Source organism: Sapajus apella, unplaced genomic scaffold (genome assembly GCF_009761245.1).
Source record: "Sapajus apella isolate SASKATOON/1434 unplaced genomic scaffold, GSC_monkey_1.0 scaffold6, whole genome shotgun sequence".
NCBI classification, from domain to species: Eukaryota; Metazoa; Chordata; class Mammalia; order Primates; family Cebidae; genus Sapajus; species Sapajus apella.
In genome coordinates, this window is record NW_022436946.1 from 19,955,774 (window position 1) to 19,981,528 (window position 25,755).

Consider the following 25,755-nt stretch of genomic DNA (forward strand, 5'->3'; position numbering starts at 1 on the left):
GGAAGCTTTTCCTGGCTTAATCAGGTCAAGTCCACCAGCTGAAGTAATTCCACCTCTTTCTGACCAGGAATAACTTAATGCTAAAGTAAAAATGCCGGGGATGCTCTAAAATGGAGTAGACCCATTACAATCTTAATTCAGAGCTTCACTCCTTACGTTAGGGGCAAGAATTGGATCTTTCTTTCTTTCTTTCTTTTTAAAGGAACTATTTTTCTTAAATTTAAGGGATTTAAAGTTTTTCATCCTAATATATTCCATTCTTGGGGTTAACAATAAACTCCACTTTGCAATTTTTTCTATCTAGAATATGCTATCTGACCTATATGTTTTAGTGCTTTATAATATTCTGTGTTTATGATGTGCTATTGTTTCGTACATGCTGTTACCATTACAAATATACCAAGTTTCTTAAAGACCCAGACCATACTTCTGTTAAGTTTTAATAACACAGCAAATATATTTGAAACAAAATATCCCAACAAATACAAAAAGAGTTCTACAGTTTTAATTACGAAGGCACTAATTAAGTTTCCATTTGAAAATATAATAATTAACACAATGATACTAACACAGTAAGCATGAACTAAATACATGTTTGCAATTTTATTGCTATTTGTAAATTATTCATTTTTTATTAGTGGTCATCCTGTGAGGAGATACTATTTTTTAGAAAGATCTTTTCCAAGAGCAAAGGTGAAACGTCACTTGAATCTGAGTTGCCCAGCTTAGTTCATACTCAAAACAACGTGTTACAACTGCTGAAGTATATCTGCTTGTTTGAAAATAGGTGAGAATCTTTCTTTTTTTTTTTTTCCCAAGAGAAACCAATTAAATGGCAACAGGGGCTCTTTTTCCACAGAAAGTAGAGAGCCGAAGCTATAGTAAAAACAAATGTAAGAATATGACTGATAACCGGACAAAGAACATTATTTGGGGTGCTGATAACAATTGTGTTTTCTCTGTAAAAATAATGCTGCAGTTATGCTTGGTAATTACAACATGTTAAAATTAGCTTACCATGCTAAAATTGACTTCTTTGAATTTCAAAATGTGTTTTATATTAAATTGGAAATATTGAGTGTATAAATTCTATCCCAGTAAGTATTGTGGTCAACAAACAGTTTGGAGATGGCTATATTAATTATTATTAAAAACCATACACTACAGTGATATAACTTAAAACTGGCATTTCCAAATAAAATAAATTTCCAATTAGTTATTTTGGCTTTTCTAGAAGATTTGATGAATAGTTGATTAAAAAAAAAAGAGAGAGAGAGAGAAACATTGTGAGTCCAAAAGCTAAAAAGTCAAAATGTTCTGTGTATTTCAGTTTTCAGGATCACAATTATCCACCGACAATCAGCAGTTGCCCTTTCATGGTTTTAATAAAGCACACCATTCCTTTAAAGTAAGCTTTGTTAAAATAAAGATAGAAGACTTAAGGCATGAGAAAAGTTCCCTTGTTTTCTTATGCCTGAATACAATGCCAATTACTTATTTCCCAAACCCCAAGAAAAATATCACTTTCTAAGAGGGAACAGATATAGAAAAAGAAAGCAAAATCTTTGACGCAAAAAATTTCCTCCTGCCTAGATCTGACATAAACTATCCCCAAAGAGAAGCAAAGCGGAAGCTATATACTCTTACATTATTTATGTTGCTTCATTATAGAAGTATGTTCAGTTGTCACTATCCCAATTTTAACTCATGACATTGCATTAAATTGGACCCATACAAACCTGAGAATATACAAACACAGATATGTATTTTTACCAAACATGAAGAACTCCACAAAAAAAAAATGTTTATTGAATGTTTTATTTCAGATTAATGTACTGATTGTGCAAATTCCTTCATAATGTACTGATTGTGCAAATTCCTTCAGATTAAAAGCGCCCACACCCTTCTTGGTTCTATGTGTTGTTTCCTTTAGCTAGAGAGTGGAAAGGTGGAAGAAGGGGTCAGTCTTCGCAGTCTATTAGAACAGGCATTATAAATAGAACCACTGGAGCGAGCAGAATCCTAATCGAGCACATCCAGACATGTGGAAACAGTTAATATTAATAAGAAAAGTTCACTTCTTAAGAACACACTATGAGCCAAAAACTGACTGAGCTTTTTACATAGCCCATATTTTATAACACGCCTTGAAAGAAGGTTTGTTATTATATCCACAGAAATGTAGAGAAGTTAAGCCCAAATTCACAGGGCAAATACAGCACCCATTCTTCTTGACACCAAAATCTGCAATTGGATGCATTTTTTTTACACTTGTGTTTTTCCAAAATAAATTATGCTATATGAAGTTAAAGGGAACATGCTTTTTGTGCCACAAACGTATTCTCAAATTGTCTTTCATTGATTGATAAGGTCAGGAATGAAAAGCCTGACTCTGTATTCTCATTTGTTTTACATTTTATTTAAAATAAAAATTGAGGCTGGGTGCACAGGCTCATGCTTGTAATGCCAGCACTTTGGGAGACTGAGGCTGGATGATTACTTGCGTCCAGAAATTTGAGACCAGCCTGGGAATCACAGTGAGATGGTGTGTCTCCAAAAAAAAAAAAAAATTGTCGAGCATGGAGGCATGTGCCCAGTAGTCCAACTTCTTAGGAAGCTGAGGCAGGTGGATCACTTGAGCTGTGTGGTGAGCCATGATTGCACCACTGCACTCCAGACTGAGTGATAAAGCAAGACTGTGTCTCAGAAAGAAAAAAATAAAAAATAAATAAAAATTGTTTATTGAATTGGACAACCATTATTTCTCTCTAACATAAGGTTAAGAATTTCACTATGCTAATTGTGGTTGATTATGTACTGTGATGAATTTCTATCTCTACATAAAAATAAAATCCTTGCTCTAGAATTTCAACTTCCTCGGCGAAATGTTATTTTAGTTACACAGTCTTCCAATTACAGACAAAATATGATTATATTGGAATGCCAAAACTCTGGGATAATGTTACAATACACTCTGGGGCATAGCAAAAGATATGTCTCTTGACAGATTTTTTAAAGTAACAACCAGAAATATTTTCATGCTATATTTTAATATCATAATTATTGTCAACAAACATTTCTTGACCTGCTTTTCTTTATCAACATTTTTCATTATCAACAATTTCATTTCAAAGACTATGGTAAAAGCTGTTTAGGCACAAGTGTGTGAATTTTTTTTTTTAAGAGATAGGATCTCACTCCATTGCCCATGCTGGCTGGAGTGCAGTGCTGTAACCTCGAACTCATGCTCAAATGCTTCCCCAGCCTTAGCCTCCCAAGTAGCTGAAACTACAGGCATGCACTAGCATGCCTGGCTAATGTTTAATTTTTTGTAGAGACAGGGTCTATGTTGCTCAGGACTGGTCTGAACTTCTGGCTTCAAGCAATCCTCCTCCCTTAGCCTCTCAAAGCATCGAGATCACCCTGACTGCAGCTGGGTGTATGAATCTTAACATGGAGAAAGCAGCCTAGCAACAGTGGTTACACATATGGTCTAAGGAAGTGAAGAGATCTGGTTTAAATTTCCGTTCTGCTACTCACTAGGTTTACATGACCATCAACAAGTTACTTAGTTTCTCTAATTCTCAGTTACATTGCTGGTAAAACAAGGATAATAAATCCTTTACCTCAGAGGGGCATGTTAAGAATGGAATAAAATAATGTATAGAAAGAGCTTAGCATAGAGCCAGGCACTTAAGTAGGAGCATGATGCACAGCAGCTATTCCTGGGTATAAACTGTTTATATTTTAGGATAAAATTATCTATTGACACCTGTTTTATTTGACTAACCTTCTTTCTTTAACTATTAAAATTGCTTTTAGAGTAATGGTTCCAACCATACACTACAGTCAGATTGCCTGGGTTATAACCCAAGCCTGCTACGGACTAGCCATGTGGCTTCTAATCAAAAGAGGTTCCAGGTTTGTAGAATGAGGGTGTGAGGATGGCACCTACACCACAATAGGTATTATGAAGATTAAATGCACCTACGTAGGTAAAAGCACCTTAAAAAAAGTGCCTGGAATACAGCAATTTCTCTTAGAATTTCAGAATTTTCAAGAACCAATTTACTGCAACATTTCTTTAGCTGCAATTCAATACCTTTCAATTGTATTGAATTAAAATACAATCAGTGAAATCTTACTCAGAATACTTTTGGCTTTTAATTAACATAGTGGAATCCACTTGAATGAAAAAATGTATTTTTATGACTCGGCATTTTCTTTTTCACTGTAATTATGTGTCACTTTTTAGAGGTCTTACATCTTACTCTAATTATGCTTTGTGATAAAATTAGTAATACAAACATTAGAGTAAATGCATAGGATGGCAGCTGAATATGTGCAGCTGTATTTCTTCAAGTCCGTTTACTTTTCATATAAAAACAATCTTCAATCAGTTCTAGTCTGTTAAAAAATATTGAAAAATAAATTATTTTGCTCCAACTTAGGGATTTATTGTTTTCAGCCACCTCTCTAAATCCAGCATGAAAGTAGGCAGACGCAGATTACAATGTAGTTCTAAATATTTGCCAACCAGGTGAGGAAGCTCTGATTGACAGTTATTGTTGGCTCAGCATCAGAGACATGGTCATCTTGCCATAGCTCAAGTGTAAAAGCTCACTCCTTAGTTTGGCTTGGTTTAAAATAACCCCACCCTTCTCTTTTCAAAATAGCTTATTCTAGTCTCATGGGGCCTTTGCAGAACTGAAAGGGACTTGTACTTCCCCAGTAACAAGTGGGGACACTGAATACCAGAGAGCTGTAAAAAACGTAGCTTTTCTATTATGGCCATCAAAAGAATCTCTTTGCATGCTCCCAGCATTCTCTTTTTTTTTTTTAAAGTTTCTGAGCTGTGACTCACCGGCAGGTAAAAAGATCAGGCAATGAGAATCTCAGGGGTTACATTCTACAGGAACTTTAAAAGAATATTTGAACTGCCTCCAAAATGCCTCGTACAAATGAAGAGTGACCGTGCTTTAGGAGCCTCAGGTCAACGGGGTCACCACTTTCAAAGGGATTCAGAAAAAGACGGCAAATAAAACCAGTGGGACTAAAACTTCTACATCTATGAGTAACATTGAAATAAAGAGTTTTTAGAATTAACTTCCTTTTGAGATAATACAACAGCAATGGTTTTACTGAATTACGTTTTCATAAACATTGCTCAGGAGAGGTAAACATGGTTTACTGTGTGTATCTAATCTAATGAATAAAAACATTTTGCTTAACAGGCCTACTTAATTATAATTGAGCATGAGGACCATACGCTAGCGAAATAATATAATAAAAGGAATATAATGAATAAATAAGGTGGGTATTGCCAAGATAACAAGAAAAAACCCTCCAGAAAAACTCAGTCAGCAATTAATGAATCCTCTTATTAAATGAAAAGCCTCAGCCAATAAGGTGAGGTTTGGGAAATAAAGAAAATGTCTCCTAAGGGTGAGACTCTCATTACTTTGCCGTTGCTGTTGTGGAAGACAGAACAGATGTCACTGCTTTTCTACTCTACAGAAAAGAGTCTCCTGAGTCCAAAATTGGTGATATTCAAGTAGATAAAATAAGATCCTGTGACAATATTGTTCCAACAGCTTCACAGTCACAGAACAATAACACGAACATCTTATCCTTATACTCTGAATGGCTGCCTTGGTGTCACAGTGGCTGGCATCAGAACAGTGAGTGTTTTAACTAAAAACTGAGCTACTCTCTGGGGTACAGAAACAACTACACAGATTTAACTCAGGTTCCCAAGATCTGGAAGAGGAAAACACTTCCACAGCTCCTAATTCATACCTGGAAGCTCATCAGCAAAAAGGGAGAAGAGGTTTTACAACAGTCAGAAAATGCATAGTCACTGAAATTACTTTCTCCAATATTCAACATGAAGCTCTCAGGCCCAGAAGACCTCAGGAGGCAAAAAACCAACTTCCCAAGGCTTACTAATTAACTTCTGTAATCTTTTTAAATGGTTGGCTCTAAATTGATTTTATTCTACTTGATGTGATAGTTTTGCAAAGTAAATAGATTTATATACTTGTATAGTTTCATACTTCATGCTAGCTTGCTTTCCTATCTGCTTAACAGGGTACAGACTTGGCTTTCGGTGTGACTAGCAAAATTGGATTCGTGCTAAAAATATAAATCAGATTGATGGCTGCAATTCCTGCAACTGCTCTATGTAATTTTCATAGTGGAAGCACTGGTCTTACAACTTGAGAAGCCATTTTAATGGCCTATAATGAACTGAACAGACTGAATTCTGCCATTAGATCAGTTAAGCAGTGGGCATTTGCCTTACAAGGTAATCTAAGCATTTGGCAGGCATTTTAAACATGCTTTACTGTGTTTCTGTGGTTGACGCTTAGCAGGCTTAAACAACATGGGAGCTTAAAACATTTAAGTGATTTTTTAATAGAGATAGTACCTAATTTAGAACACAATTATAAGCAGCTGTAGAATAGATTTCATGAGAGCAAAGCTATGTGGGATGGATGCCCGATGTTTCCCAACTGATAATATGCTGTGAAGTATTACCCATGAAAAGGATGTTTTCATTCCGTAGTGATTCTCAAAGCCTTGTTTATAGACAACTTGCACTGTCACCTGGGAGGGCTTGTTAAAAATGAAGATTCCTGTGCCTTCATTTTTATGAACACAGGAATTCCATTTCCTGAGTCAGAACCTCTGGGAGAAGTGCCTCAAAAGCCACATTTTTAACAAATATCTCAAATGATTCTGATGCAAATCAAAGTTCGAGACCCACAGTTTTATTAAGACGTATAGAGAAACACACATATTCTTTTACTCAGCTGTAGACATGCAGATTTAAGTTATCAGTCCCCAGGAAAAGTTATTCCACTCACTGGTAAAGCCCGTGCCTCAACATCTTGCCGCTAGCAGCACCATAAGGGTAGAGATGAGCTGCCCCTGTCCAGAGCGAGGAAAGCAGCTTTCCACAGCAAGCACTGGCACAGAAGACACTCCTCATCCTTCTGATGAATAAATGGATCGCTGGGATAGGACTGCATACTCACATTTCTACCTATAAGGACCACGTACTCACATTTCTATCTAGAGGCACTGGGACTTCCCTTCACTCACACCATCTGACAAGTCTCTGTAGGAAAAGAGATCCAAACATTCAGCATACCTACAGGTAGACTCAGGGTGGGACCGTCTTAATTTGGGGCAGAGCTCCCCGACAAGGATGCCCTGAATCCTAGGGAACAAGTGTTCTGAGATATTGATCCATGCGCCCCTCCCTGGTGACTGGGAGGCAGCCTCATCCATTTCTTTTGTGTTTCACATAAACACTGTCATTTCTGTGGTATTATTTTCTTTTTTTTTTTTTTTGGACATGAGTTTGGCTTTTGTTGCTCAGGCTGGAATGCAGTGGCACAATCTCAGCTCACTGCAACCTCTGCCTCCTGGGTTCAACCGATTCTCCTGCCTCGGCCTCCCGAGTAGCTGGGATTACAGGCATGCGCCACCATGCCTGGCTAATTTTGTATTTTTAGTAGAGGTGGGATTTCTCCATGTCGGTCAGGCTGGTCTCGAACTCCCGACCTCAAGTGATCTGCCTGCTTCAGCCTCCCAAAGTGTGATGTAATTTTCTATGTGGGCCAGGAAACTAAACAACAGTTTGAGACATACCACCCTAATTAATGAGAGAGTGCAGGTACATTTTCAGGGAATTTATCTCATCATTCAGTAATCACTCCTTACATATATGACGTGGTGATCTCACAGAGTTCAAAGTGTAAGAGTTTTAACTGTACAGAAAGGTTATACAGCCATTGCCTCTTAGGTTACATAACTGATAGGTAACCATGGAAGATGGATGGATGGTTCAAGGTCACTAATGCATGCAAGGGAGTGTGCTCAGGTTAGGGCAACTCAGAGAATAAGGTAAGACATTGCCACTGCCTTTATGGAGCACATCATCAAGCATAGTACACAGAGGTGTTCACACAAGAATGTAAATGGCACTGGGATGTGTGATGAGGAAGCATGTAATGAAGGACTTGATCTAAAATCTGGATGATCTGATAACGCTTCCCTGGGGAAAGGAGGGTGAATCTGATGTCCCAAAGATGAGAGATTAGCTAAGAGATGGCTCAGAGAGGGTCTAGACAGAGGGAAAAGGGGTATCTCAGGACCAGGGTGGCTGATGCATAGGTTGAAAAATGAGCCTGCAGAGACAAAGCAGGAGAGTTAGGCACGGGCCAGATGACACAGGGCTTTGTAGGCCATGTTGAGAATTAGGGTCTTAATCCCAAGAGCAATGGGAAGTCACTGAAAGTTTTGAGCAGGGGGATAGACTCTCACATAAATATTTGAGTGCAGACTCCAAAGCTCTAGCCTGGAAGAATATGGTGGGCTGAGATATGACCTCAAATCTGAGTTTTAAGGAGGTTCCCAGGGATCTGATGTGAACCCAAATTTGGGAAGGAGTATGATGGAACATTAGCTGCCCATGGCCCTATTCTGAGCAGGTGGCCTTTAAAATAATGTTATGATAGGAAAAGAATATCCATTCCTCGCACTGTTAATTTATGCTAGTCCTATTATATAAGCTCTGCATCAAAAGCAACACCAGCACATCACTCATTCTGGGGACTGCCTGGCATCTGGAATAGGCACTGGGTTGGTGCCACAGCCCCTAGCTTCACTTCAGCACACACCAGCCTGATCCACCTGTCTCACCTTCACTGCTTCCCTGCAGGACTTCCCTGGGCTCTGGCTGCTTGACCAGCTGTGCAGCAGCAGGGAGGATGTGCTGGGGAATTAACATATACAGCCTCACTCTGGGGCTCAAGGGAATTGGTGTTTCAATAGCTCAGCTTCCTTATTCCTACGGTGGGCTAACTCTGAGATGTGCAATCTACAAGGAATCTCAGAGTTTTCCCAGCAGGTCTGTCTTCCTGCTGTCCATGGTGGTAAACGGTGTGACAGCTAAGCTTTTTCTGGCTGCCTGTCCTTCCCTGCCTCACTTCCTCAAGTGCCTACGGATATTTTCTTGACCTAAGTAAACCACTTGCAATTAAATTCTTTTCTGAGAGATTGCTTCCAGGGGTGCAAATTGTCTCCTGTGTGGCAAAGTGCATTTTAAAAAGACCCCAAAATCAGTAATGTCTGGCAACCAAATTTTAGTAATTCTTAAGAAAAATGCAAAGAAAATTTGTTAAAATCTGAGTAGGAAATTACATCCAGGTGAGTAATGTGATATTATAGAATCATTTTGCTTGAGAAATCCATTCAAAATTTAATATAAGAATAGCAAAGAAAACTAGGTATTGAAAACGTATCTCAAAATAATAAGAGTAATTTATGACAAACCCATAGCTAAATACCATACTAAATGAGCAAAAGCTGGAAGCATTCCCTTTGAAAACCGGCAAAAGACAAGGATGCCCTCTCTCACCACTCCTATCCAACACAATATTGGAAGTTCTGACCAGGAAAATCAGGCAAGAGAAAGGAATAAAGGGTATTCACGTAGGAAAAGAGGAAGTCAAAGCCTCTGTTTGCAGATGACACGACTGTATTTAGAAAACTCCATTGTCTCAGCCCCAAAACTCCTTAAGCTGATAAGCAACCTGAGCAATGTCTCAGCATACAAAATCACCATGCAAAAATCACAAGCATTCCTGTACACCAACAACAGACAAGCAGAGAGGGAAATCATGAGTAAATTCCCACTCACAACTGCTACAAAAGGAATAAAATACCTAAGAATACAATTCACAAGTGATGTGAATGACCTCTTCAAGAACCACAAACTGCTGCTCAAGGAAATAAGAGAGGGCACAAACAGATGGAAAAACAGTCTATGCTCATGGATAGGAAGAATCAAGATCGGGAAAATGGCCATACTGCCCAAAGTAATTTACAGACTCAATGCTATTTCCATCAGGCTACCAGTAACTTTGTTCACAGAATTAGAAAAAGATGACTTTAAATTTTATATGGAACCAAATAAGAGCCCACATAGCCAAGACTATCCTAAGCAAAAAAAAAAAAAAAAAAAAAAAAGCTGGAGGCATCACACTACCTGACTTCAAACTATACTATAAGGCTACAGTAACCAAAACAGCACGGTACTGGTACCAAAACAGATATATAGATCAATGGAACAGAACAGAGACCTCAGAAATAACCCCACACATCTACAACCATCTGATCTTTGACAAACCTGACAAAAACAAGCAATGGGGAAAGGATTCCCTATTTAATAAATGGTGCTGGAAAAACTGGCTAGCCATATGCAGAAAACAGAAACTGGACCCCTTACTTACACCTTATACAAAAATTAAACCAAGATTAATTAAACACTTAAATGTAAAACCCAAAACCATAAAAACCCTAGATGAAAACCTAGGCTATACCATTCAGGTCATAGGCATGCAAAGACTTCATGACTACAACACCAAAAGCAACTGCAACAAAAGCCAAAAGTGACAAATGGGATCTAATCAAACTAAAGAGCTTCTGCACAACACAAGAAACTACCATCAGAGTGAACAGGCAACCTAGAGAATGAGGAAAAATTTTTGCAAGCTACCCATCTGGCAAAGGTCTACTATCCAGAAATATAAGGAACTTAAACAAATTTACAAAAAAAAAAAAAAATCCCATCAAAAAGTGGGCAAACAGACACTTCTCCAATGAAGAATTTTGTGGCCAATGAACATATGAAAACGAAGCTCATCATCAGTGGACATTAGAGAAATGCAAATCAAAACCACAGTAAGATGCCATCTCATGCCAGTCAGCATGGTGGTCAGTAAAAAGCCAGAAAACAACAGATGCTGCCCAGGCTGTGGAGAGTTAAGAAGGCTTTTATACTGTTGGTGGGAGTGTAAATTAGTACAATCATTGTGGAAGACTGTGGAAATTCCTCAAGGATCTAGAACCCAAAATACCATTTGACCCAGCAATCCCATTACTGGGTATATACTCCAAGGCTTATAAATCATTCTACTATAAAGACACAAGCACACATATATCTAATTCAGCACTATTCACAATAGCAAAGACTTGGGACCAGCCCAAATGCCCATCAATGATAGACTAGATAAAGAAAATGTGGCACACATATACCATAGAATACTATGCAGCCATAAAAAGAATGAATTCATGTTCTTTGCAGAGACATAGATGAAGGTGGAAACGATCATTCTCAGCAAACTAACATGGGAACAGAAAACCAAACACTGCATGTTCTTACTCATAAGCTGGAGATGTTGAACAATGATAACACATGGACACAGAGAGGGGAACATCCATATCAAGTCCTGTCAGGGGGTGGGGGGCAAGGGGAGGGAGAGCATTAGGGCAAACAGCTAATGCATGCGGGGCTTAAAACCTAGGTGGTGGGGGTTGATAGGTGCAGCAAACCACCATGGCACGTGTATACCTATGTAACAAACCTGCATGTTCTGCACATGTATCCTAGAACTTAGAGTAAAATAAAAATTAAAAAACTAAATAACAAATAAAATAAAATTGTCTCCCTGCCCCCCTATAAAAAAAGAATAGTAAACAAATGGTCCAGCCATTGATTTGCTCCTAAGGAATAAAAGAAATATTATGAAACAAAGTAATCTATTCCCTCTTCCTTTTTTTTTTTTTTTTTTTGAGACAGACTCGTGCTCTGTCACCCAGGCTGGAGTGCAATGGTGTGATCTTGGCTCACTGCAACCTCCGCCTCCTGGGCTCAAGTAATTCTCCTGCCTCAGTCTCCGGAGTAGCTGGAATTACAGGCACGCGCCACCACGCCAGGCTAATTTTTGTATTTTTAGTAGAGATGGGGTTTCACCTTGTTGGTCAGGCTGGTCTGAAACTCCTGACTTCATGATTTGCACACCTTGACCTCCCAAAGTGCTGGAACTACAGGTGTGAGCCACTGCACACGGCCCATCTATTCCTCTTTCAACAACACTGATAAAAACTAACATTTATTGAGGGCTTATGACTTATTAGTCACTATTCTAAGAGCTTCGATTTGCATTTTTCATCTCATGTAATCCTGATGACTTATGAGATTCAAAGCAAAGAGCTATTGAGTAATTCATCAAAGATCATTAAACCTAGCAAGCAGGGAAGCCGAGATTTAAATTCAAGCAGTGCCCCATGTTCCTAATCACCATATTTAGCTGTTCTTTTCTGGAGGAAAAGAAAACACCATGGTGTGCTCTTGCAATACTGGGCTTCAACCCATTCATTCCAGAGAAAATAACTAATCTTAAGAGCTACATTAAGAGCTTAGACGGCAAGGCATGCAGAACAATGGCAAAAAGCAAAGCACTAAAGTTGCATGAGAGGAAAAAAAACCCTAAGAAAGTTTAGTTGCATCAACTTTCTACCTCCAAAGTTTTAGTGTCTCTCATTGGTTTATGTACTTTAAACTGTAACTAAGACAGTACTAAGCAGAAAAACAGCAGGCATCACTGACAGCATTTACTCAGGAAGATAACACTTGAGGAAAACTGCTAGAAGAAACAAGAACCATACTTGTATAATGTATGACACTCCAAGTATAGCACCTCGAAAATGCTTAATAATTTTAAAAAATATATCAGTATTTATTTTAGTTTTACTTTTACAGATACTTTACAGGAATCCTAGAAGTTTACATGAAGATGAGATTACTTGCTACTGACAGGTTTTTTTGGTTACTGTTTTTGTTTTTTCGTTTTTTTTTTAGACAGAGTCTCGCTCTGCTGCCCAGGCTGGAGTGCAATGGTGCGATCTCAGTTCACTGCAATCTCTGCCTCCTGGGTTCAAGTGATTCTCCTACCTCAGCCTCCAAAGTAGTTGGGATTAAAGGTGTCCGCCACCACACCCAGCTAATGTTTTTTTTTGTATTTTTAGTAGAGACAGGGTTTCACCATGTTGGCCAGGATGGTCTTGATCTCCTGACCTCATGATCTGCCCACCTTGACCTCCCAAAGTGCTGGGATTACAGGCATGAGCCACCATGCCCAGCCGCGGCCACTATCTCTAGGTTTTAACACATTAAATTCTTTTGAGTTAAGCAGAAAGCTCAGTATCCTCATACCCTTTTTTATTTTTCAATCTCTTTGTATACAGCTGATTTATCCAAGGTGGAACTGACTTACTGCTTTCTGGTTATGTGGGAAGAAGAAAGAAAAAATATAAAACTCCAAATAAATAGCTGGAAAGTCTAAGTTGTAGCTCTTTTACATTTCCTATATATAAAACTGTAGTTTTGGCCAAAGCTGGTACACAAGGTGAGTCAAGAAGATGCAGAGCCAATGAACACCTCTACAGAGGGCTCACCTCTGAACCCTTAAGAGAAAGACTCCAGGGTGTCTAGCGAGAGGTATCAAGTCATGACACTATGACAAATTGAGTCCTACCACTACTTCTCACTCCTAGCTGATCTCAGGCCAGAGGAAGGTCATTGCTGCTCTGCCAGTACCTTTTCAAGGGTTAGACATGGACACTCTGATCATTTTCACAATAATCACGAGACACTTTGAAATGATTACGACACTTGCATACACACAATTCAAAACATAGTATTACTAGGAATGTGGCATGCTCAGGGTTTTCCCGAAAAGAAGGAAACTCACTGGGAAATGAGTGGAAGGATATTTCTTTAACTCTTAAAGACACTATTTCCAGCCATGGGTTACACTCGAAGTTAAGGTTTGTAAGAGACCAACAGGAAGGGAGAAGGGCCCTTTGACCTCTTAGAAAAATTGTGAGTCAGGACGGAAGACGGGGAGCTTTGGAAGGGGAAGAGACGGTTGGCAGAATTCTAACAGCAGCCTTGCTGCATACTTCAACAGTAATCAAACTTCCTACCACTAACACCTTCTGAGTGGAGCCATTGCAGATCACTTAGCTCACAGGCTGCTTCAGACATTTTCATTTCGCACTTGACTCCCGGCAAACTAAAGTACTGCTTTGCACACATACAGTGATATAAAGCAGGGACACATATTTCATTTTATTTTTGACAGTGGAGGTGACAATCCTAAGCGAGTCAATTCAGGGTCTCAGTGAGTAAAGGCTTTCACTGAAACCCCAGAGAGAGGATGGGAACTTTCAAACCTACTCATTTTTGCAGAAAAGTCACAAAAATAGTGAAAAGACAAGGAAAGGTAATGGCAGGCCAGACTTCACTGACTCAAAAGATGGCATGCCTAGTAGTTGCATTTGTATTATTTCATTTAATTATTAATAGGTAATAATTATTAGGTAATAATTAGGTTTTAATAAGTGATAATTACTATGATAATTATTAATAGGTATAGGCAAAAATATCATTTAAAAAGATTTAGACACGAAAAATGTGCAATGGGTTATAAATCGAAAACTTGAAAATGTCAGATTGTTTCCTTGATCACAAATGCTGACCATGAGGAAGGATAGGACTGCACTTGAACAGAAGACAGAGCACCGGAATGGTTAGATCCACTACAAAGATTACGCTATTCTTACATGGATTTAGAGCTAAAAGGAACCCACAAAATCATCCAACCAACCACTTCTTTGCTCTGTGAGAAGACTTTGGCACCAGGTATTTGGCCCAAGCGCCCAGACAGTTATTCAAAAACCTGCAACAGGCAACTACTAACCCTTCTGAATATTCTGTTGATACTTTTTAAACAATAAACAATTTTTAAACTTTTTAAAAATAATTTTGAAATCTAAAGTCTAGGTATTCTTACCATCTTTTTAGTCAATGAACCCTGTATCTATAATCATGTCTAGGTGAACTGATAACTGTTAAATGTTTTAAAGTTAAATTTTTGTTTTTGTTTTTGAGACAGGGTCTCACTCTGTCACCCAGGCTAGAGTGCAGTGGTGTGATCTTGGCTCACTGCAGCCTGGACCTCCCAGGCTCAAATAATCCTGTTAAAATTTTTTCAAGTGACCCTCATTTTTGGATGCTGGGATTTGGTAAATGAGTTGGTAAACTGTCGCAGTTTTAAGGATTTATAAAAATCATCACTGTTGTTAATACTAGAGGAAGTTGTAGGTGTCCCCTACTCCATCCATAGGGTAAACTGCTTTTCTATAAGGAGAACAATCCCTTAGTTTAAATGTCATTACTCCTATGACAATGCAATGATTTAAATGCCCACTAGGTTCATCCAGAATAACAGAAATTATATATAAAAATAAACTATGTTGCCTTAGGTCTTAAAGTAATTTATAAAATAAAAATCCGAAAGCTAAGTATTAGGAAGTATCTTTTTCCTAATCTGTTTTTTCTTTTAATAGCATCCTCAGTTAATATCAGGGCATGGACCACCTGCTTAAAGATATTTCAATTTGGTTCTTTACATAATAAACCACTGGGGTTAAACATTCCAACTCAACTATAAACTAAATGACTGGGCTTATAATACAATTAACATATTAATAATTAAACGAAATAATGTATATGCAATTACTTAGCACATAATGAGCACTAAAAGAAATAATGTCCATACTTCATGAGTCTGCTGTTTCTGATAAAGGTTGCATGTAAGTATTGATCAAGTCATGCAGAAATATTAACTATATGTAGTAAAATGACTGCAATTTTTGAATTTCTGCCTCCAATACCAAGCAAATTTTAAAAAAATGAACAAGAGAAAACTTCTGCCTGATTTGGGCATGCTTTTATAAACTCTCTCTCTTTTTTTTTTAAGTTCGAGTACTGATCTCTACCATCATTTCACAACAATCTCCAAGAAAACATTGCTATAGAACATAAAACATCTAAAATACATAAAATCTCTTTCAATTACAGTACTTCTAAACAATGCTAATCTTAGTTCTTTGATTACCTGATTTCAGGGGATGAAGAGTTTTCATTTGAGTCTGTCCTTTTATTTCTTGGAAATGATGGACTAGCCGGAGGCATCTCACCACTTAAGCGGTCTGGAAAAATACGGTCTTTATTCAAATTGATTTCTGAGTAGGGACAGTTGGCAGCGCTAACAGATTAAAAGAAAAGAAAAGAAAAAAAGAACATTAAACATTTCCATTAGGCCATACTTCTTCCAATCAAAATGACAGGCTACAGAATATAAAATTCTAAAATTTAACTGAATATGTTATTTTTTATGATCATACATACAGCATATTGTATCTTTAAAACATAACAAATATATTCAAATAGGAAATAGGTTTATGCACTAGACTTTAAAAAAGAATCTGCTGCAATCTTTAGAACTGAGCAAGGGTCACAGAAGGACTCCCTCTGTGCACGTCTCTGGGAACAATCAGCCCCAGGAATGAAATGCTTCAGAAATCATAGGACAGAGATGGGAGAGAGAGATTGACTGATTGGTTAATGGAGCAGATTTGCTTCTGCTTCCTAAGGGGATCCTTCAGGTCCAGGGCAGTCACATGCTATTTAATTTCCTTTTATAATAGTTACTATCCTCCAAAGGAAGGAGGTTTCTTCATGGGCTGTTCCTGTGTCCAGGTCTGGACCTATGCCTGATGTTCTAGAAAATACATGTATCCATTTGTAGCTAATCTTGTCCCTAATACGAAAAAGGATGAGAGGCCAACTTGAATAATGATGCATCGCGCTCATTTCCCTTCCATTTGTGACTGCCAGCGGGTCTCTCAGGTCTCATTTGGTGATCATTCCTGTAAGGAAATTGAGGTCACTCATTGTTAACTCACCATTAGTTAGTATACTCCTGTGCCCAGGGCCTTAGCATTCCAGTCTCCGAAACAACTAGACAACCGCCTTATCTCAGAGCCCAACATACATTGGCCTCTCTTAATAACTGCCTATCTTGCCTCTTTGCTTTTGGGAAGCATTCTTAAATCTGGAAATAGTTTGGGACTTAGGTAAATTACATTAGAATCTTCTGTGTTCTTTCCTTCAGTGTAGATCACAAGGAGAATGTTGATAATCACCCAGGGAAAATTTTTAAACAGTATCTAGCTACCATCCACCAAGAGAATCTGATACACCCTCCTAGGAAAAGGAAGGAAGGGTTGAAAAGGGCTGCCAGGTGATTCTGATAATGGCCTATAAAATTTATCACAGATATCTCATACGCAAAAATTCTGACTTTATTTTCTTTCAGTGCTGCTACTCTACACTGGTAGCTATGCAAAAGAAGAAAGCAAATAATATCTGATTATGTGTTGACATAAATTTATATAATGTAAGCCCAACATCAACAGAAACAAAATACAGTGACATTTATGGAGCACTTATGATATATCAAGCACTGGGCTAAGTGCTTTACATGCAATAGTTTATCTTGCCAACGTCCTAGAGAAAGCCATTTCATGCAACAAATTAAAGCTTATAACAGTTAAGTAGCTTCAGTCTTTATTTTATTCATTTATTAAACAAGCACTTATCATGTATCTATTAGGTGCTGATTACCTTTCCAGGCATTGGAAACTCAATGGACAACAAAGACAAGAAACCAGCTCTCTGGTTTCATGGAGCTGATATTCCAGGGGGAGACTGGCAATGCACAATTATGCACATAAATCAGATAACCATAAAAATATGGTGATAAATTCCATGAAAAAAAATCCTGTCATGTAAGAAAGAGTGTGAGAATGCTATGATGGAGTGGTAAGGAAAGCCCTCGTTCCAGGGGAAGCACCCGTGCAGAGCTGTAATGGTCAGGAAGAAGACCTGTAAGTAAACAACATGGAGAAGAATGTTCCAGGGGATGGGAGGAGCAGTGCCAATAGGAAAAGCTTGGCTTGCCTGAGGGAAAGAGAGACCAGGTTGGTTAGAATGTGGTGGGGATGAGATGAACTAGGAGAAACAGGCAGGCAAAAATCACGTAGGGCCTAGCAGGCCAGTCAGGATGTTATATTTTTAGTAAACATTACATCTGAAACTGATGGAAGATCTTCAAATAAGAAAACAATAAGGTTTGATTTGCAATTTTAAAGGATCACTCAGGATGCCTTTTGGAGAGAAGATTTTAAAAGCAGAGAAGATTTCAATGGGATGTGATTAGAGAAAGAAAAGTTATTTAAGAGTTATTTCTGTCTTTTTGGAGAAGGGATTTTGAAAGCAGAGAAGATTTCAATGGGATGGAATTGAAGAAAGAAAAGTTGTTTAAGAGTATAGATATGACATAACTTGGGTTTGTGTGGTTGAGATGGGGCAAAAATGAAGAGGAGAGTCATTTGGCAAATGAAGAGGAATGTCCTTTGTCATTCCAAGAAGACCTGCAGATGGATGGAATATAGGGAGCAATGGAAAGAAGAATTCAGGAATGGCCATTCTGTTTTTGGCTGAAGAACTGGGTGGTAAGAGAGGTCCCCTTTTTTTTTCTGAGATGGAATGACTAAGGAGAAGAAGATTTGGGGGCAATACCAGAAATTGTGGAATTTGCTTTAACATCCAAGCAGAGATGCTATTTGCCCAAGGCCACATAGCAATGAAGCAGCTCAGCAAAATGAAAACGCTATTTCATGCACTGCCTTGAGCATGGGCGTATGGTAGTATTTCACCTTGTTCATTTAGTAGTAAGGTGAAGGAAAACCCATTCCCAACTATGATGTCTCTTGAATACCAGCCCTTTATATGTTTCACGGGATCCTAATTCAGAGTTCATGGATGCAGGTGACCAAAACCAATTCTGCCTAACTTGAGCAGAAAAAACGTACTGGAAGAGCATTGATAGCTCAATGAGGAAGGCCAGAAAAATCAGGCTTGAGTAGAAAGCAGGGTACAAGCAACACAGTCCCTCAAAACGATCTGCACGGGAGGAGGGTGCTGGGCATGTGGTTCTCATGCCACTGCTCTCAGCCCCCCTGCCCTTTCCAGGCCCTGAACTAGTTAGTCCTCAGTTCCATGGAGGCTGCAATCGCAAGGTCTGACCTGCCTTCACCTCATTCCTCAAGATGGAAAGCACGTATGGCAGCATCTGATTGGCAGGTGTGTGATTCTTGCCTACACTGTAACTAACTGCCAAAGGCCTAAGAAAGAGAAGCCTCGCTCCCTGGTGGCTCCCTAGCAGGAGGTGTTAGACCTAACACTCATCTTGACTTCAAGGAGAATAAAAATGCTCACTAAACATTTTCTACTCAGATGCCTTAGAGTCACCTTATAATAAAAATGTTTAAAACTAACTTTATCATCTTCAACAAATCATGCCTCTTGCCCCCCTTCACCCAAAAATGATAAAAAATTCACTCTCTCAAAAGGATAAAAACCACAACTAGCTCCTCCTACTGTTCCTGACACCACTTCTGACAAGATAAATTTACTAATCCAACCTCAGGCTTTCACCATCTTTGCTATCTGCTTGAGCTTTGTGACAGTAAAAAAAAAAATTCAAAGACAATTTTTTTAGTTTCTTTACATAAACAGTATGCAGCTATTCCTAGAATATCATGACCAGCATTTCACTCATTGTTAAACACCTGGCCTTACAATTATTAAACAACTGTATATACATTAAAATTGAAATTTTACTGGATATGAAGAAAATGACTGGTTCTCTTCTTAATCTCATCCACCTCCAATGATGGGAAGACTTGCAGGCTTCTTAGATGGACTGAGTCCTCAATTTAGCACTACAGTTACAGTGTAGACAATTTAGATTCTTAGCCCTAGGAGGGCAGCATCTTCACCTATTTGTTGAATAAATGAAAGACTATCTCTCTAAATCACTGTATGTAAACTTGGATAGCTCAAGAGAGAGGCAAAACTGCTGGCCAGAATGAGACTGTTTAAATATATATATATATATATATATATATATATATTTTTTTTTTTTTTGGAAAATAGATTGCCAGGACCAGAGAGAAATTTCAATTTCAAACTCTCAACTGAAAGGAGGGAAAAACATTGACAGCCCTCAAAGCAGTGATTTACTAATGAGTAAGTCAAGATGATCTACCAAGCGTAGCCTATCAGCTGTTAACCCTCTCTCTTTGAACCCAAGAGAATCAACACATCTCCCATTTTCACACCTACTCGAGGGTAGAGAGAAAAGCTAGCTGGCTCCTGAAGCGGGTGGTGATGACAAAATGGAATGCCACAAAACGCAAAAGGAGCTCAGGTGATAGGACGGGCACGGAGCGGGACATCAGGGAGCCTGGTTCTGACCCTGCTCTGCTGCTTCTTCCTCCACTCAATGACAAGCAAGCACAGGCTCTAAGATTCTGTTTCATCTGTGAAATTAGATGATAATAACAAAACAGACCAGCGGTTAAGTGCATTACCCAGGCCAAATGCTTACATTACCTATTTAAATCTCACAATCCTAAGAAGCAGTCAGTCCCTTTGGGACTTAAAAAGGGAAATTGTTGACTGTCATTCAATTCATTCCTGATAGAATTACATTGGGAACTGTGGCTGTCTCATAACCGCTATAACATATTTGAAGAATTTCCTTATTCCTAACCCATAACAATGAACTTGATCTGAGAGTACCATTTTCTAGCAAGATGCTGCTGCCTGCTGTCTGTGCTTACAGGGCTAACATGACTTGTGTGCTTACTATGTGTCAGGCGCTGTTCCAAGTACATTATATAAATTAACTTCTTTATTTATCATACTATTCTTATTAAGCAGATACTATTGTCACCCATTTATTTTATAAATGAGGACACTGTCACAGAAAAGTTAAGTATTGGCTCAAGGTCATAGAGCTTTGTAGAATAATCTTATCTGACGGCTTTAAAAACAAAAGCCAATCTATAGAACATGGGTCAGTATTTCACTATTTCATCTACTCCCATTAACTAGCCCTTGGAATAAGAGTCAAATTCACAAGTAATTATGTTTTTGAAGATTGGAACCACTCCTATGTCACTTCAAAGAACACAAGCAATATATGTGATCTGCATCATGTTAGAAACGTTGCTTTTCCTGTTCCATATTTCTGTTATGTATAGCTACAAAATTATTAACTTCTAAAACTGCACATGAACTTTAAAAAACTCACCAGTGTTAATTAAACATCTATAGAAAGAGTTGGTTCTCACTAGGCTTATACATTTCTAATTTCTCATGTACTAAGTTTCTAGTGAAAAAACTTTAGTAAAGTGTGGCTTACCACATAATGTGTGTATTCTGTCATGGTTATACAGCTGCACACATCTACGTACAACTCTTTACTGCTGTGTGACTCCTCAGCAAGCAGAAGGATAGACCCCCACAGGATGACAGTGTTCTCTACTAGAAGCACTTTATTGGGGTGCATCCTATACTATTAGCAAATTATTTCACATATCAGTTAAATATACAAATACTTGCCCCACTGGCTCCTCTAAGGAGGCTGCTTTTTCTAGGGAAGACCAGTCGGTTCATTAGGAGTGGGAGAAGGGCTGCCTTATTCACTGCTCTCCAATGCCATCTTAAAAACCCTTTTAATTGTAAGTATATATTTTTAACAATTAGGCAACATCTCCAGATTTCTAAGTGCTTGCACAATCATTTTCACACTCTGTCCCGACAAAAAACAGTTAAAAAAAAAAAAAAAGGAGGTGGGTTCTATCACACCACTGTGCACTACATGAACACCCAGCAGTGAAGAGCAGAGACTTAAGTGCCTTATGGGCCTGGGTGCAATCCTGGTTCCACCAGTGTACAACCTCGGCCGCTTACTTAAGCATTTCCAATCTCTGTCTCCTCGTCTGTAAAACAAGAAGTAGAAAACTGCCTAACATTCACAGGGCTCCTGTGGGGACCAAATGAGATCACACATGTAAGTCCTTGAAGCAGTGCCTGGAACATAGGAAGTCATCAATACATCCTACTGATTACTATTATTAAAAAAGAAGAGTGACATCTAACTCTTGTTGTGTAAAAGAACATCAGCAAAAACTCAACAATAAAAACACCGTAACACACCTCACTATGAATGCTCTGCTTCCCTCATAAAAAGCTGATGTTGCTCTCTGAACACTGCTCCACTCTGCCTCTATGAGAATCTGTTTACACCAGACTGGCCTCTTTAGAAAGAGAGAACCTCTCCTCTATACAGCCCCCACCTAACCCAGCAGATGACACTAAGGCACTTTACAAAGGTTTGTTCATGGGTAGATGCATACTGAATTAATATGATGTTTACAGCCTGAAGGAGCATACGAGAGTTACTATTGTTTAAAACATTCCATGAACTTCATTAATATCCTTTAGATGTTGCTGGAAACATTCTTTTCTCTTTTCATGTTTAATTTCCCCAACACTAAATCCAATAGAAAAGATTCAGTTCTGAAGGCATTCGATAGCAGAATGGCTACTTACATATAACTTTCTTTTAATCTCTTCCCATTCCTTGCCCTCTCTCTTGGTAGGCCAACTAAATGAAGTGACAAAGGGAAACACCATGACACAACCAACATTAATGTTCCCTCGCTGGAGAGTTGCAATTGGGCAATCTGGCTCCTGAATATCCCTAAAGATGAGAAAATCATACCCACATCCAGCTCTTTCACTAATCATTTATACTTTACCATTTTAAAAACCATTAAATCATCAAGCTTCATTGTTTAGACACATGTTCTTTTTTAACACTTCTTAGATCAAATTCAAATACTGAAATCTTCAGAGAAGGTAACAACAAATGCTAGCCAAAACAAATCTCTTGCTTACGTGTTCATTAAATTGATTACTTTTGCTAAAAGAGCAACTTTCTTTGTTATCTATGCAAAGAGTACATGTTTTGATATATGCAGTTTCTCAGTAAATTAATCCAAAGAGAATCTTCTCATTATGTTTTCCTAAACACAGCATTCTTACTCAGAACAAAAATAAGAGCCAGGGAAATGAACCTTTCAAAGAATATCCATGATGCAGCAAGCTACTCCACAAGTCTACTAATGAAATGGAAAACAGGCTGTGCCTATTAAGGATTAATATCGTGCCAGAAAAAGAGCTTTGAGCGCTGTAAATAGGACAGCATAGCCAGGGAGTCTAAGAAAACCCAGTTCTAAGGCTGAGGAGAAGGGAAGTTAGCACTTGGGCAGAAGCTGGGACCTCCCAGAGTTCTGTGAATTGCAACCCTTTGTCCACAGGCTCAAGTCAACCAACAGCTCTGCCCAAGGCACAAAATCTGCTTGTTATGCTCTCTATATGTGACAAGAAAATGAATACTGGTTCTTTATCGATGCTGGTCCTTTAAGCCATCAGGTGTGCTGCTGCCTCTCATTCCAAGAAAACGAGTTATCCTCTATTATGACTCTCATTCCACTGGAAAGGGTTCCTCACCAGGTTTCTCTATAAATTCTTCCTCTAATCCTCTTAACAAGCACAACACTGCATCTATGAAGAAATGCTCTAAATAGAACCACTGAAACTTGGTGAAACGGGTGTGGCCCAGCTGACAAACCCTTGGAGGTTCCACTTGCACACTTTGGGAAAGGCAGTCCTGATGAATGGCTGGGCCATCAGGGAGGGGTCACAACTGTTACCACAGACCTTGCTGTGAAAGGCAAACCTCTCCACTCAAGCCTAATGTACTCCAAAAGAGACCATGGACACGGCTGGAAGCTATGTCTTCCTACCAGAAGACCACAAAAAGTTTTGTTTAATCTTCAACTGCACCTCAACAGCATACTGTTAGTATTTACTCATTTCTTTAATTTTCTTTATTCTTTTTCTCCACAACTTGAGCAAATTATCTTTGCTCCAATGAATAGTCTGTATAGCAGAAAGAAATGTGTGCCAAAGTGCTGGTGTTATTTTGTATCTGATATTTTAATTAAATTACATACGGCTTTTATAGCTCCATCAGCCTGCGAATGCTTTGAAGGTTGGGTCTGTGACTAATTTATGGAGTAGCGTCTTGAGAGGCCGTTAGAGGAGAGTGGTCCAGAGCACAGACCCTTCGGCAACACTGGGCTCCCTTCTCCCCAGCTATGAATTAAGGCCGGATACTAACCTCCCCAGTACCCCGGTGGCCTCACCAAAACGGAGGGGGAAAAACAGTCCTTATCTCATAGGGCTGTTAGGAAAGGTATCCAAGATATGTAATGCAATTACAGCAATACCCTGCACAGAGTAAATAAACCCTCAATAAATCTTAGTTCTTGCTGAAAAATATGCTACTCGTAAATGTTTACTGAATGAGTTTCTAAACATGCTGCAGTTTGCATATCCCCCCCAAAACTCATTGCAATCTGGTTGCCACTGTGACAATACTGAGGTGATCAGGCTCCGCCCTTCTGGATGGATTAATGACATTATCGCAGAACTGGGTTCGTTATCATGGGAGCGTCCGTTATAAAGGCAGGTTTGGCTGGGCGCGGTGGCTCACGCCTGTAATCCCAACACTTTGGGAGGCCGAGGCGGGTGGATAACGAGGTCAAGAGATCGAGACCATCCTGGTCAACATGGTGAAATCCCGTCTCTACTAAAAATACAAAAAATTAGCTGGGCATGGTGGCGCGTGCCTGTAATCCCAGCTCCTCAGGAGGCTGAGGCAGGAGAATTGCCTGAACCCAGGAGGCGGAGGTTGCGGTGAGCCGAGATCGTGCCATTGCACTCCAGCCTGGGTAACAAGAGCAAAACTCCATCTCAAAAAATGTAAAAAATAAAAAATAAAAGCAGGTTTGACCCTCTCTGGCCCTCTCATGCGTGCTCTCTTGCCATCCTCCACCTTCTGCACCAGGAAAGCCCCTGTCAGATGCTGGCCCCTGGATCTCAGACTTCCCAGCCTCCAGAAGGTGAGAAATACATTTTTCTTTACAAATTACCCAGTCTGTGGTATTCTGTCACAGCAACACAAAACTACTAAAACAATAACGGAAATTTAGCATGTTCATGAATTATTTCTGGCATCTAGATTTACATAATGGGTGAAAATCCAGCTGCCTTCACTAGGGAATATTTAATAACTTCTAAGATGTATCATATAACTTTTGGTTTGCAGTCATACAAGCAACAAAAAGATTTGCAAATGGAATCATCATCCTGTCTATGCTCAGACTTCTCACTCTGCAACATACTGAACCTCATAAAACAATAAGGAGGGGTGTTGAAAAAGGAAAATAAGAAGGATTTAAGGTTACAGAGATGAAAAAAAGAGAAAACTGTATCCAGATGAAAATAACTACACCAATTTTGCAATACCTATTAACTCTTGGAGGAATAGGTACAGTAATCTTCAAAATTTTTGAAGACCTAGATTCACAACCTGTACAAACTAGATAAAGAAAGAATCATTTTTCTTACTGGGCAATGTAGTTAGAACATTATACTGACAAATTATTATTTTAAAATATATCTTAAAAATGCAAGTTGAATCACAAGAATTTTTTAGTATTACAGTAATTTTTTTTGTAAGACACAGGATCTTGCTATGTTGTCCACGCTGATCTCGAATCCTGGACTCAAATAATCCTCCCACCTTAGCCTCCCAAGTAGCTGTACTTCAGCAATATTTTTAGCTCTCCACAAAGATTCCCAAATCACCAAAAACATCACATTTCAAATGCATAAATTTTGTTTCTTTTTAAAGTTACTTAGGGGTAAGAGAAAAATATTTAAAAATGCTTTTCGGGTCAATGCACTCTCATGTTTGACTATTTATGTTGTGCCTTTTGTGATCTTTGCTGCTGATCTACAATAAGCTCATCTCTCATTATTCAAATTACGGAGTCACCCAATCAGATGATATTCTACCAAATGATATCAACAGTTTCCCTCTTCTCATTATTAATGATCAATGCAAAATAACTATTGTAGAAACTAAGTATCTGTAAAACTAGTCAAGTTGCCAAGAAAAGCCAAAGGCTAGAGTAAATCGATTTTAAACCGTGAATGCATTT

General features: G+C 38.7%; 1 protein-coding gene across 4 annotated transcripts in view; it reads right to left on the reverse strand.

Moving 5' to 3' along the window:
* L3MBTL3 (L3MBTL histone methyl-lysine binding protein 3) overlaps positions 1 to 25,755 on the reverse strand; it is a 121,856-nt gene that overhangs the window by 22,510 nt on the left and 73,591 nt on the right. For all 4 annotated transcript variants that reach the window (XM_032274812.1, XM_032274813.1, XM_032274815.1 and 1 more), the window contains one exon: positions 15,819 to 15,968. In XM_032274812.1, the coding sequence (XP_032130703.1) occupies positions 15,819 to 15,968 (150 nt within the window). The remainder of the gene's footprint in view (positions 1 to 15,818; positions 15,969 to 25,755) is intronic.